The sequence below is a fragment of the Semicossyphus pulcher genome, unplaced genomic scaffold (genome assembly GCF_022749685.1).
Source record: "Semicossyphus pulcher isolate SPU_LCO1_2020_fin unplaced genomic scaffold, fSemPul1.0.p SCAF_27, whole genome shotgun sequence".
Taxonomy (NCBI): Eukaryota; Metazoa; Chordata; class Actinopteri; order Labriformes; family Labridae; genus Semicossyphus; species Semicossyphus pulcher.
The window spans coordinates 6533697-6547231 of NW_027211701.1; the positions used below are offsets into that span (position 1 = coordinate 6533697).

Sequence of the window (13535 nt, forward strand, 5' to 3'; positions counted from 1 at the left end):
CTAGTGACTGTCACACCCCCACTTCATCTCTGTATCCCGTGAAAACATTTTCTTTATATTTTGTTTTAAACTGTTGCATGTTTTGACATTGCTTGATCTCCTCACTTATACTGTTCCACAGTCTCTCCCCACAGAATGAAATGCAAAATCTTTTTCTATTTGTATGGATTTTGTTAATTTTGAAGTTGTATTGTCCTCTTAATTGATATCCCCCTTCTCGATTCTTAAACAATGTTAGTATATTTTGTGGCAGAAAGTTGTTATTATTAGCTTTGAACATGATTTTTGCTGTTTGGAATTTCACTATGTCTGTAAATTTTAATAATTTTGACTGAATGAAGAGTGAGTGAGTATGATCCTGACAGCCGACATTATGAATGACCCGTATTGCCCTTTTTTGTAGAATAGTTAGTGAATTGATTGAACTCATGTAATAATTGCCCAAGATCTCTACACAGTAATTGAAATATGGTAAGACAAGGGAACAGTACAGGATGCGTAGTGATTTATGATCCAGAACCTGTTTTGCTTTATTTAGAACTGAAATGCTTCTTGATAGTTTACTTTGAAAATGTTTGGTGTGTGGTTTCCCAAGGAATTTATTGTCATGAACCCTTTCAATCTGCACCCCATCTATCTGTATTTGTACTTGTTCGTTAATTCTGCAATTCCCAAATAACATTAATTTTGTTTTATTCAAGTTTGTTTCAATGTCATTATAATGTTTTGTTTTTACATTTCTTAACAATGTCCAGTATTTCTTTCTCTTCCACTGCTTTGAGAAACATTGAGTTGGGATTTCGTTCTATCAATATATCCATGTTTTTTCCAACTGTCCCTGGATCAGAGATTTTTTCTGCAAGGTCGGGTCCTATATTTACAAAAAATGTATTTAGATCGTCAGCCATATCACTTCTATTACAAATTACATTATCCTTATCAATAAAATACTCTGGATATTCTGTTTTGGGCTACTTGGCAAAGGTCAGCATGCTAACATGCTAAACTAAGATGTCGAACATTGTAAACATTTACCTGATAAACATCAGCATATTAATGCTGAAATTGTGAGCATGTAAGCATGCTTATGTTCATTTAGCTCAAAATACAGCCTCACAGAGCTGATAGCATGTCGAGACTGAAAAGCCAAAAGGATGAAAACCACCTGCATAACATTTATTTGTAGCACAGTGACCACTTTTTATGACAGCTATCAGATGAAGCACAGGTACAGTCTAGATGAGGGTCTTTAAGGGATCAACAGAAGCCTATAGAAAACCTTTTTTTATTTTCTACAGCAAAAACGCACATTACACATCAGCAACAGACAATGTTCTGCAAGTACGTAGAATTAAAATGTGACAGTGGCAGGAATCTGTGTTTGTGGGTCTAAATCAGCATTCTGCAGAGACCTCAGTGAAACGTTCACCTGTTCAACTCTGTGAATAAAAAAAGGACTAATATCTGCCCTGTGTGTACTACGTGAGCAGAATAATTATGTTTTATGAGCAGCAACAAAGCCCTATAATTCCTCTTTATCTGGATCCCTTAATCCAACAGATTGGAGTCAAGAAACACGTATTTCCATTTTCTACTGTGTTGCTTTGACGTCAGCGCACTGCTGGCTCTGTGATTAACAACAAAGTCTTGCCTGACCTTGATGACTCACGCCTGTAGGGAGGGCTCTGTGCATTGTCTCTACAAATTACGACAGGTCACGACACATCATGAGAGGCACCAGCATCATACTGAAAGACGTGATTTCCAGAGAATTGTAGCAGAAACGAAAAAATCCTCTTTCACAAGAACTCAAAGTAGCTAAATGGCAAACAGGGTGAATGAATAGTCATTGATAATGTATCTGTGCGTGTGTGTGTGTGTGTGTGTGTGTGTGTGTGTCTGTGTGAAAGACAGAGAGCATGTCATTGTATCCCTAATTGGCATACTGACATTTCCACATAGAGGGGCAGCTGCCTCATTACATTACAATATGTGGGTGGGTTTGCGTGTGTGTGATGTCACGACAGCTGAAACTATTTCACTATGATGGTTCTATTCGTGATGTTGAGCACCACTACTGTATACTAACGAAACCTGTTTTCTCCCTTAAATCAACTGGTGGATGTTTCAATACTGGTGCTACTGCAACAGGTCAAACTGTTGGATTAAAAAAATTATAAAGAAAAAAAACATGTAAAGACATACAATTATCTTCTGGATCATGTTGTTTATTTATAGATATACAAATAGTGTGTGTGTGTATTCACCCAGATCTTTACCTTAAAATAAGATCTTAATCTCCCCCTTAATCTTAATCCTGCATTTGAATGCATTTGAAGACCGTATGCATAAAAGCTGCACACTAAAGCTGTTACATTTTGAGGGCTCCTTCAAATGCAGAGAAGGAATACGGCCTTATTTCCCCATATTTGGAGGATCCATCTGTTGGATACAATCCCAAGATTTCTGGCTGACTGTATGTATTTCCTTTCTCAGCATGTCAGATACATTTCACCTTTAGTTAAAGCTCCTGTGAGGAACTTTTGGTTTGTGTTGATTTTGGCGCCCCCTGTGGACAAAGCTGTACCTCTTATCTTTGCTGATTTTGTCCTGTACATGCTTAAGTTGTGGTTTTGAACAAAAATTCTCATCCTGCTTCGTTTTAACAGTCATTTGTATCACTCACTGTGAATCTTTGTCATTGAAGATCTACACAAAGGCAGCGTGCAGTAAACCGCTTCTTCTGACACCTACCCCCCGCCCGCAGTTTCAGGCATTAAAATATAGAAATAATCAATCTTGTCACTGATGGTCTGGTTTGCTTTTGTAGGTCATAAAGAGTAATCAGAATTAATTTCAGTCTGTTTCATAACCAGCGAAAAAATCCTCACAGGAGCTCTAAGTTATGGTGTCTACAAACACATCGTCCGAGGGTCAACGCTTTCTAATTTAAGTGTTGGGTTTCAACTCACTAAAATAACTAACGATAAAATGCTCAAAAACTAAGCGACCTTAAATTTTTTGTTGAGATAATAAGCTAAATTCTCTAACTGCTAACTTCCCTGTTTAAAAAAAGGTTCAAACAAAAGCCATACTAGCAGCTGCCTGGTACTGTACTACACGATGCTTTGAGCATATTGCTAATGTGTTACTGCTAACACACTTACGTGGTAATACTAATCGGGTATTTGGTTATAAACCAAAAGTATTTGGCAAGATAAAAATGTCACATAGTGTATGATGTATGTGTAAGCATAAATACAGTATGTGATATCCTGTACAACCCTCAATAGGTATCACGTGTGTTATGTGCTTGTTGTATTGAATTGCTGCTTTACTCTCTGACCTTTAGACAGGCAAAGCTGAGTGTGTACAAACTGCAACGTAAAGAAGCAACAAAATCCATAGAGGCATGTTGTGTGAGGTGGTGGAAGCTTGTTTCAGTTTGCAACAAACAAAAACATAAACCCCCTGTGCCCCTTCCCACAGCTAAGCATTAGACAATATAGAAGTTATCATAACAAAACAGCACTACTCCTGCAAAATAACAAATTACTCCTACACAATCACTGCATGTAAATATATATATCACGTACATGTCTAGGCCCATCTCACATGGGAAATATACTTAATATATTTTAAGTGACAGACATGAGACTATAACGATTCATATGTAAACAAGTGCCACAAGAAAAAATAAAAACATAAGATGGGAACCTGCTATCACCTGATATTCTATAATCTAAGTGTTTATACAAAGCCTTGGCTTTGTGAATGGGAAACAAACAAAGTCGCACTGAGGGAGCCACAGATATTCAGCTTACTTAGCAGCCATGACATACAGTTGTTTTGACCTTAGCATTAGAAGCAGGAGAGTTGTGAATATTGCTGTCTGCATCTTTGTGCTGCAGTTCCAGGGGAGCCATTTCATCCTTTCTGCATGTTAGCAACAGCAACTTTAGTGACAGTTTGCTTACCCACAACTTGGCTAACGTCAGTTGCATAACTTGCTGTGTCTTTATTAGCTCTAGATAGCATTGTGGTATTCATAAAATCTTTTCTAAGGGTTTTATTGCCATTATCTTATCAAGAATATTGTCTACTTTTAAAATCCACACAACTATCTTTCTCAGAATTGGACACGCCACCTTAAATTACTCTGCTGACTCCTAAATATACTGCAAGCGCCATCTTCAGTTTTGCTTTCAGCCTGTCTGGCCATGAATAATCAGTAAGAACAGTGCTGCCTGTTCCTAACCACTTCACAGCTTCTTTTTCTGCAAGATTAAAGTCAGCTGAGACTTAAAGTCTGAAGATCTGGGTATGACACAACAGTTCAAGAAAAAACCTATGGGCCTTCTGTTAAAGGGGACACTTTCTTTTAGTCAAGACAAGTCCACTTTGTTGTCATTCATCCTCATACAAGGTACACAGCTGAACGAAATGTCAATTCTCATGGACTAGGTCATTTCTCACGGACTAGGTGCTAATAAAATAGTGCACATAACAAGACAATAGTCGAACAAAACAAAACACTTAACACAAACAAGACTGCCAGGGCTGGTGCGCTGCATATAACTATGAATAGAAATATGGTTATGGATAACATTCTGAATGTTATATACATATCAATTGTCACTGCAATAGTAGTGATACATGTAGTATTGCTTTTATATAAGAGCAATCCATTTACCATGTCTCATATACATACAACACTGTACAATATGACTGATCAACCAACAGGGACCCTTTCCCACCATAGCTGCATAAGCATGAGGACAGAACATTTACAACAGGTAGGGGAGCTAGCTACAGACTAGCTATTCATGAACTTGATGTTGAGTTAACAACTTGTTGCTTCATTGATTTGGACTGGGCATGTTTTGTTCCAGGGCAGCATGGTGGTGAGGTGGTTAGAGCTGTTCCCTTACAGCAAGAGAGTTCTTGGCTCACAACAGCCGGCCAGCTGCAGCATGTTCTCCCTGCACAGGTTTTCTTTGTGTAGGCCAGATTCCTCTCATGGTCCAAAAACATGCATGTTTGGTTAATGGGTGACTCTAAATTGCCCGTAGGTGTGAATGTGAGTGTGAATGGTTGTCTGTCTCTACGCCTCAGCCCTGTGATTAACTCACTGAAGGTTAGCTGGGATTGGCTCCAGCACCTATTATCTGTACCACTTAAGGATAAGCAGTATAGATAATGTATAGAAAATAGATGGATTTCTGTTTTTGTCCTGTTCTAAGCAGATGTGCGCAGATTCATATCTGTGTTTATCAAAATGATCTTTCAGGGTCATGTCAGGTAGTACATACAATGTTGGTCAATACCTGCAATTAGTTTTAGAACTGTAATATATCTATAAGACTGTCAGCAACAGGCTACATATTCAGTAAGCTTGCAGTCAGAGAACTGAATTAATGTGCCTGCCCCAAATAATCTATAGTCCCCTTCCTCTCAACAGAAAATCCTGCCGCTGGGTCTGGCTGACATTAGATGTGAACTGAAGCCCAAAAAACAAGCTGTTGCTGCTGCCCACCAATACTCAGAGGCGAAAATACAGTTGAGAAAAGATTAGCTTGCTCTTTTGATGAGCTTAAACGACGTTTATACAATTTCAAACAGACAAGCACAATAGTTGTATTGTGCTCCACACAAACATATAAAAATTCGTCATACAACAAAGCGTAGGAAACACTGGTTCCTGCAGACAACATTTAATCCTAGTAATCAAATGTAATCTGTTTCCCAACAAGTTTTCGTGACAAGGATAAATGCATGTCAATGCAAGGTGTAAATGCTAACAATGTGTTCAGATCTTCATAGGTGTAAACGCAATCCATAGCATGTGCTTTCATCTGTATCTACGTCATCATTTGCTATGACCACTGACGGTGAATACCACTGAAACACTAGTAGACACTGGTAGAATTGAAAGAGTCACATCCATGCCCAAACTGGATAGCTCCCACAGAAAAGCATCCATTAATGAAGCCATTGAAAAACAATTGGAAGAACAAGTTTGGATGCAAATTTGAGGTCTGCATTGCGCAAAGTAGGATTTGCAATACGTGAGGTAACTTAGGGGTTAACTCTAGGTTTTAGGAATCTAGTGTTTTTTTATTTCTAACCAGGTAAATCACCATGGTAATATAACTGAACATCTGGTCTTCTCTGGAGCTGGTCATGTTCCAGACAAAAATGTCAACCTGTTTAAAACACTGCCTACTGACTGAGAGGGAGGAGGGAAAGATTGGTCCTGAGAGAAAACACTTTGTTTTCCCGCATGATTTTTCATGTGAGAGATATTCATGAAAGATATTTATTGTGCTTTTTTCTGCTTTAATCATCCTACAACAGAGACTTAAAGTGCTTCAAAGTAGCTCTCATGAATCTTCATTAGTGATTCTTATAAGCAAAATCATTGTGCCCGGTGCTGTGGTGTTTCTGCTGTGAAAGAACTATACTGAACTCACAAGCTCCAGTGCTGTGTCCCTGTAAAACATATGATCAGTAATCAGAAACCCATGATGAGAAGACATCAGACTTTACTGCTCATAAGTCAACGATAAAACTTGTCCACTGGATTAACATGGCTTCTATCCAGTGCAAATGTCAAAAATAAGCTCTTTTAATCTCAAGTGTGCAAAAAAGAAAACATTACATGATTCAGAGAGGGTTTTTTTTTTACTTTACTGCAGCGTGTGTCCTTTAACCGAAGATAACAAGCTGCTCTCAACAGCAAAATGTAAAATGAGTAACAGCAGTGTTTGTTGTTGGCTTTGTTGTTACATGTATCACACCCTGGCACATTATTGGCATATTAACACAGTCACAGACGGAGAGAACTTACTTTCACTAACTAGCAAAAACTTGTTTCAAACATAGATTGAATCCGTACTGTCACATGTTACAAACAAGTTCAGGGTAATTTTGTTATGTTTATCTGAAGACTTACCTTCTTCTCTAAATTAGACTCCTCTTGTGCGAGAGCAGCTGCTGCTTTGTTTTCCAGCTCTCTTCCTCTGCCTCAATGTGGTTCTTAGTGTGTGACACGGCGGGAGGGAATGTAAGTCTGTGTGCATGTGCCAGTGTATTTTTGTCCACAGAATAGTAGGTGGTTGCCTGACCCTGTAGCAGCGGGGCAAGGTCACAGCAGAGAGAAGCCTGGTCCCTTCTGCCACCTGCTGGTTGGAGCCACACAGGGACCAAGTATCCTACTTTATACACGAAGTCTGAAAAGAAAAAAGACCCCATGGTTATTATTTTTCTGGGTTAAATTATATTTGCTAAATAAACAGTGTATATAGATGAAAAACCTAAAGTTTCCATTTTATATTTATTTAACTACTGCAGTGGGTAAAAGCTGTCTCTCAAGTACTAAGGAATATATCCTTTCACTAAACTAATATCAAAATGACATAAGAAGAATGATAAAAAGAAACAATGGTGGTGAAATTAATGTGATTAAGGTTTTTCCTATCGTGATGTGTCAGTATACAGTATGTGAACCAAAAACTCTATTGATAAAGACATGTATTAGTAAAAAAAATTCAAATTGACTGTGATAAACACAAAATAACACAGGTTATATTAGTGGTTCCAAAAGAGACATTATGAGTTGTAATTGCTGGAAAAGCAAAGATGGAACTCACAATATTAACAATAACTCTTCTGTTTAAGTCATTAAGGCAGTGCAGGAATAAACCACGTTTTTGACGGGTCTATGTAAAGATGTCTATATTAAACATATGTACTAAAAGAGCATTTACTGTACTGTATATTACATTAATACAGAACCAACATGAATACAGATCAAAAGTGTGAATATGTCCCTGTATAGATGATTGTTGCTGAAGTCTACTCAATAAGGAGAGTTGTGTTGTAATTGTACAATTTAATTTATACCATTTTATGTACTTGCGCTTGAGTTCAAAACAAAACACAGCAGACATATAACCTCTTAATGCTTTATTATTTAGATTTATAACAACAGAAAACTTCTCAACTCTGCTGCTCAGTTGCTTTATCTCCCAGTCGTTTGCTGAAATCTAACATTTGTTGGTGTAGGAGTGTGCTGACGTTCCCCAACTGTTGTTTCCTACTCTTCAAGTGGTCCAACATAGCAGCCAGCGACATTAACAGCACTCCATCTTTGCACTGACAGTCCTGAGTTAGCTGTAAATCCTCTCTCCATGCTTCCTGTAAACTCTCAATCAAGGCTGTCGTGTCCTGCTTGAACTGTAGGACCTCCTGCCAGTACCTGTCTTTGTCCCCCCTGGCTCTGCTAACATCCTCTGTCATCTGTCTGATACAGAGATGCAGCCTGCTGTTCTCCATGCTGACCTGCTCCAGTTTCACTCTATTGTCATAGATGCTCATCTCTACAGCTCTCAGTTCTGAGGCCTGTTTGTTGAGCATGTCCATGTGACTTGCTTGTAGCTCCCCCAGCTTGGCCTTCATTTCCCCTTTTGGCTGAAGAAGAGAGCTGGTTTTCTCCTTCAGTCCCTCGACTGACAGCTCCAGTTCATTCTTTTTCCTCCTAAGCTCGGAGGTCAGCTTTTTCAGCCTCTGGTGCCTGGAATGCTCTTCATTCCACTTTGCCTCCACCTCCTTCAGCATTTCCTCTTTCTCCTCTACCTCCCTTTGCTTCTCTTTGTTGCTCCTCATGATGGTCTCGGTCTCTGCGGTGCACTGCTCTATCTCCTGATGGTATTTGGTCTCTTTCTGTCTGTACTCCACCTCACACTGGTCTGTATGGCTCAACAACAAGTTAGCATCCACACTCTTCGGCTGACGCTGCTGGAGTGCGGCCTCCTCTTGTCGAAGCCCCTCGTATCTCCTCCTGGTGCTGCTAATATCAGTTGTCATTTTTTGCATGTGCTCCTCCTGCATCCTCTTCGCCTCCTCCAAGAACTTCATTAGCTGCTTCCTCTCCTCCTGAAAATGGCTGATGTTCTTTTTCTCTGTATCCACATTACCACCAATCTCTTCCTGATTCCTCTCAAACATTTGCTTGTTAATTGTGTCTGCTTCCAGGAGTTCTCTGATCTGCTTGTCCATCTCGTTGATCTCCTTGCTGTGTTTGACTATGGAGGTGATACGTTCCTCCAGCTGCAGCTTGGATCGCTCCAGCTGCAGTGTGACATGTAAATGCTCTGCCCTTACTTCGTTCTCTTCCTTACTCTGACGTTTGAATATCTCATTGATTTGAGCCAGGGAGTTTTGATGGTGCAATCTTGATGCTCGACCCTCCTCTGTTTTACCTTGAACTGTGTCTATTTCCTCTTTAAGACACTTGACTGCAATACTGAAGGTGTCCCTTAACTCACACAACTGCTTCTTCAACATTTCTCTCTGATGGCTAAGTTCTTGATGCTTTTGGGTCTCCCCCTCCAGCTGTTTCTCACACTGGCACCGGGATTCTGTCAGTCTTCGTAGATTGCTCTCCAGTTTGGCCATGTCTATCTTGAGCTCGCCCAGGCGGGAGTTGCTCTCTACTTTGTTATCATTGACTCTGTCCAACTCTTTTCTGCACCTCCTCATAGCTTGCTTCTGATGCTTTATCTTCACCTCGGCCTGGTCCTCTTCTCTGGACAGGCTGTCTTTCTTCACTTTGAAAGCCTCTCTCTCCAGCACCATGTTTTGTTGCAGTGCCATTTTATCCTGTTTGACTGCAGCTATGTTCTTCTTCAGTTCCTCTATCTGCTCATGTGTCTGATCCAGTTGATTCTGTAAGCCATACTTTAAGGTGATTTGATCATTCAGGGCCACTATGATCTCTTCATGCTCAGCCTTCATCTGCTGTTGCTCTGGGTACAGCACTTCATTTTGACTCAATAGGGCTTCCTGTCTCTTCAGGGTGCTCTCTTGCAGCTGAGAAACTGTGTTGAGGTCATGGTGCAATTGCTTTATCTCATCAGCATTGGATGTCCGGGCTGCTGCTACGTCAGCCATGATTTCCTGACTCATTCTTTCTCTTATGTTGTTTATTTGGTGTCTTAGCTTACTATTTTCTATGGTTTCCACTTCTAAATGCTCATGAGTCGTACGGCGGTCCGCCTCCAGTTCAGTTATAGCAGCAGTTATCTCTGTCAGATGGAGGCTGACTTCAGGTGAGAATGGTACTCCGTCCTCTTTCAGCTGCTTGTCCAGCTCCTTCATATGCTCCAAAGCAACCATGACGGCCGGGAAGTCGGGAACGAGGCATGAAGCCATTATGGTCGGTGTGTGTTTTTCCTGCTCGGTTATGTGACTGCAGTTTAAAGTTTTCTATCACCGATAACTTGTGAGTGGGTTCACCATGGCAACAGCTGCCCAACCACGAAGAAGAAGACTGCATGCTACGGCAAGTCCAAAAGGCCATAACGTTAGTATCGGTGGCTAACCATAAGCTAATCTCCAGTATGTGTAAAAAATCGTTGCTATCAACTACCAACCGTAAGACATACAGCCAATATAAATATTAGTACATACGTGTAAAATTGTATGCAGGACCTCGGTGTATAAACTGAAATTTACTCACCTGGTATGAGAGCTATCAGAGCATCTTTCGCACTACTGTACAACACCAGTGGGCGGATACCATAGACTGGCGGTTACGCTCGTCCTGGGTTGCCAGATTTGAAAGCTTCCCGTAAAACGGATATGAGATGTGGCACCCCCTCTCTTAATTGACAGTTTTGTTTTTTTAATTAAACGTGATGTTAAAAAAATGTATTATTGTTTGGACATGTCATAGTTGCACAGCAGTGTGTTTTTTCCAGTTAAAATAAATGTTTCAATCAGTCAATAAATACACTGATTGAAAAATAAGAAGCAGCATAAATACTGCTAAAAAAAAACCCAAATCGACTTTTTTCCAATGACAGGCAAAAAACATATTTCTCACCTCCCTGACCCTGGATTAGTAAACCATATGCATGTAACAATATAAGACAGTACTTTGAATTAGCCTAAACAACTGAACACTGACTGACTGCATGACTTTCATGAAAACATGTCAAATCTGTGTTTTCTTCATGGACTAATGTGGTTCAGTAGAGGTTAAACAGTACTCATGTTATCAACATAATGTGTGATTATAGATGATGGTGATGTGACAACATCTGTGCAGGGCCCTGCTTGGAATCAATGTGGCAGTGCTGGGGGAGATGAGGGCATGGGTGGGGGTGTGTAGGGAGGTGTTGGGTGGGCAGCTCCTGGCTTCAATAGCTGGGTTATATTGTAAAATGGGTTGAGCTGGCTTAGAGCGACACAGAGGTAAAAAAGAAAAAATGCAGTCAAGCAACTGAGGTCCTTATTGTACAGTTAATGATTGTTGGTCCTTCTTCCCAAGCATGTGTACAATTTCTTTGGGGGCATATATGACTTTTCATTTGGATTGGAAGTTTTCAACGGTCAGTGCACATAGACTGTATTAAAGGATAATAAGATCTAGACACTCATTGTCTGTGTAAAACAGGACCTGGCAACCCAACCCCGTCGCAGAGTTTTGTCGTTGGTCCTCAAAAAAAAAAAAAAAAAAGGCAGCGTAAGCATAGAAACACAACAGGTAGAAAAACACCAACAACTCATCAGCCGCAATCCTTTAAGTTTTGTTTAGTTTTGTTATTTTTTTAATAAACTAAAACTTTTTGTAACAGCGTTAGTATTGGCACGTTTCATAATTTAACAGGAAGATGTTAGGATCTATAATAGAAATGTTGTAGCCCACTCACATGTGGTCACTAATATGCCAAGTTCATTAATTTGAAAGCTATTGAAAGTGTTCATCATTATTAACACAAAGTGTCACACATTTTGATATCACATCAAATTTAAAACAAAAGACAAGGACTGTACGGTTCACATTCAATTCCAATTAAAGTATTACTTGGACAGGTGATGCTACAATTAAAGGGGTGGGTATAAGCAGATATATAAAAATTGTGGACTACATGGTTATCTATGTTTTTATACTGTCAACCTCATCAACGAGAGAGGCAGACTCAGCAGGATTGTTTTCAGATTGTTTAGAAAACATGCATTTTTTAGACGAGTTTAATTCTTAATTATTATCCACACTCCAATCCAGAAGGTGGCGGTAATGCGCATGAAGGCTCTTTGTTAACCGCCATTGAACAACAAATGAGAAGGAAAAAAGGGGCATCCTTTCTGACAACCCTAACTAACTCTTGAAGCCGAGCAGCAGCCATGGACAGCTTGCTGGACAACATGGAGGAAATTTTGAATATTACTTTTGATTTAGGATTTGAAGAGTCACCAGCAAAGAAAATAAAAATAGAGGAGGAAAACGGAACAGAAACGAGTGAGGTTAAAAGACACAAGGAGGTGAATGACAGAGAAGTCGACCAGATTGAAGAAGAAGACGGACACGAAGCAAACATAAATCGGAATACGGTATGGGCTTTGGCAGTGTTTGAGGGTTGGTTGAAAGAAAAGAAAATGTCAACAGACTTTCAAAGTTACGGGGCCGAAGATCTTAATCAGGTGCTGCGGTCATTTTATGCATCTGTTCAAAATGCTAGCGGAAAAACGTACTCAGTTGCCAGTTACATAGCTATTAGGGCTGGGATAAGTCGTCATTTCTCGGCGTTTGATATAATTAATGGTCCAACCTTCAAATCCAGCAATAAGGTATTTAAATCTGTCACTAAAAAGCTTCGCAAAAATGGAAAAGACGTTAACCCGCACCACCCCCCCATCTCAAGTGCAGATTTGCGGCTCCTCAGGTCTTCAGATGTCTTGTCTCCAGACACAGCGATTGGACTGGTCCGTAAAGTGTGGTTTGAAGTACAGCTGCATCTGGCAAGGCGAGGCAGTGAAGGCAACCGAGACTTAAATAGAGACTCTTTTATTTTAAAACATGACGAGAAAGGCAATGAGTACATTTCACTCTCCCACAACGCTGAGACCAAAGACCCATGTAAAGAAAAATACAGGGGATGCATCTTCGCTGAGCCTGGTAATCCAAACTGCCCTGTAGCCTGCTTTAAAAAGTATTTATCACTTTGCCCTCCTGACGCTAAAGCTTTCTACCTTCACCCACAAAAGAAAGATCAACAATTACTGAACAAACAAGGCGTGTGGTACTCTCGTGAGCCCATGGGGCACAATTTCCTTGGCAAAATGTTACCTGAAATCAGCCAGGCGGCCGGGCTTTCAAGGCGATACACTAATTACAGCTTGAGGACCACCGCTGTACAGCTCCTCTTTCGGGCTGGTCTTGAAAGTCGAGAAATAATGACAGTTACCGGGCATAGATGTGAGAGCAGCCTGAGGAGCTACTGCACCCCAACTATTTCTGATGATAGGGAGAAGTGGAGCAAGAACCTGTCCTGCAATCCCGACAACGACAGCAGAGCGGGTAAGCGCATCTCTAACTTAAAGCTCCCTTGAGGAACTTTTGGTTTCTGTTGATTTTGGTGACCCCTGTGGACAAAGCCATGGCCTACCTCATCTAATTTTATCCTGTACATGATTAAGTGGTGGTTTTAAACATTAAATGTCATCCTGCTGTCTTTAACAATAATCTT

At 40.2% G+C, this 13535-nt stretch overlaps 1 protein-coding gene across 1 annotated transcript; it reads right to left on the reverse strand.

Moving 5' to 3' along the window:
* Positions 1-8001: 8001 nt before the first annotated feature.
* ccdc175 (coiled-coil domain containing 175) lies at positions 8002-10215 on the reverse strand. Its single transcript, XM_069676777.1, has one exon. It carries the CDS (start codon positions 10213-10215, stop codon positions 8002-8004), a length of 2214 nt encoding a protein of 737 aa, XP_069532878.1.
* Positions 10216-13535: the final 3320 nt, after the last annotated feature.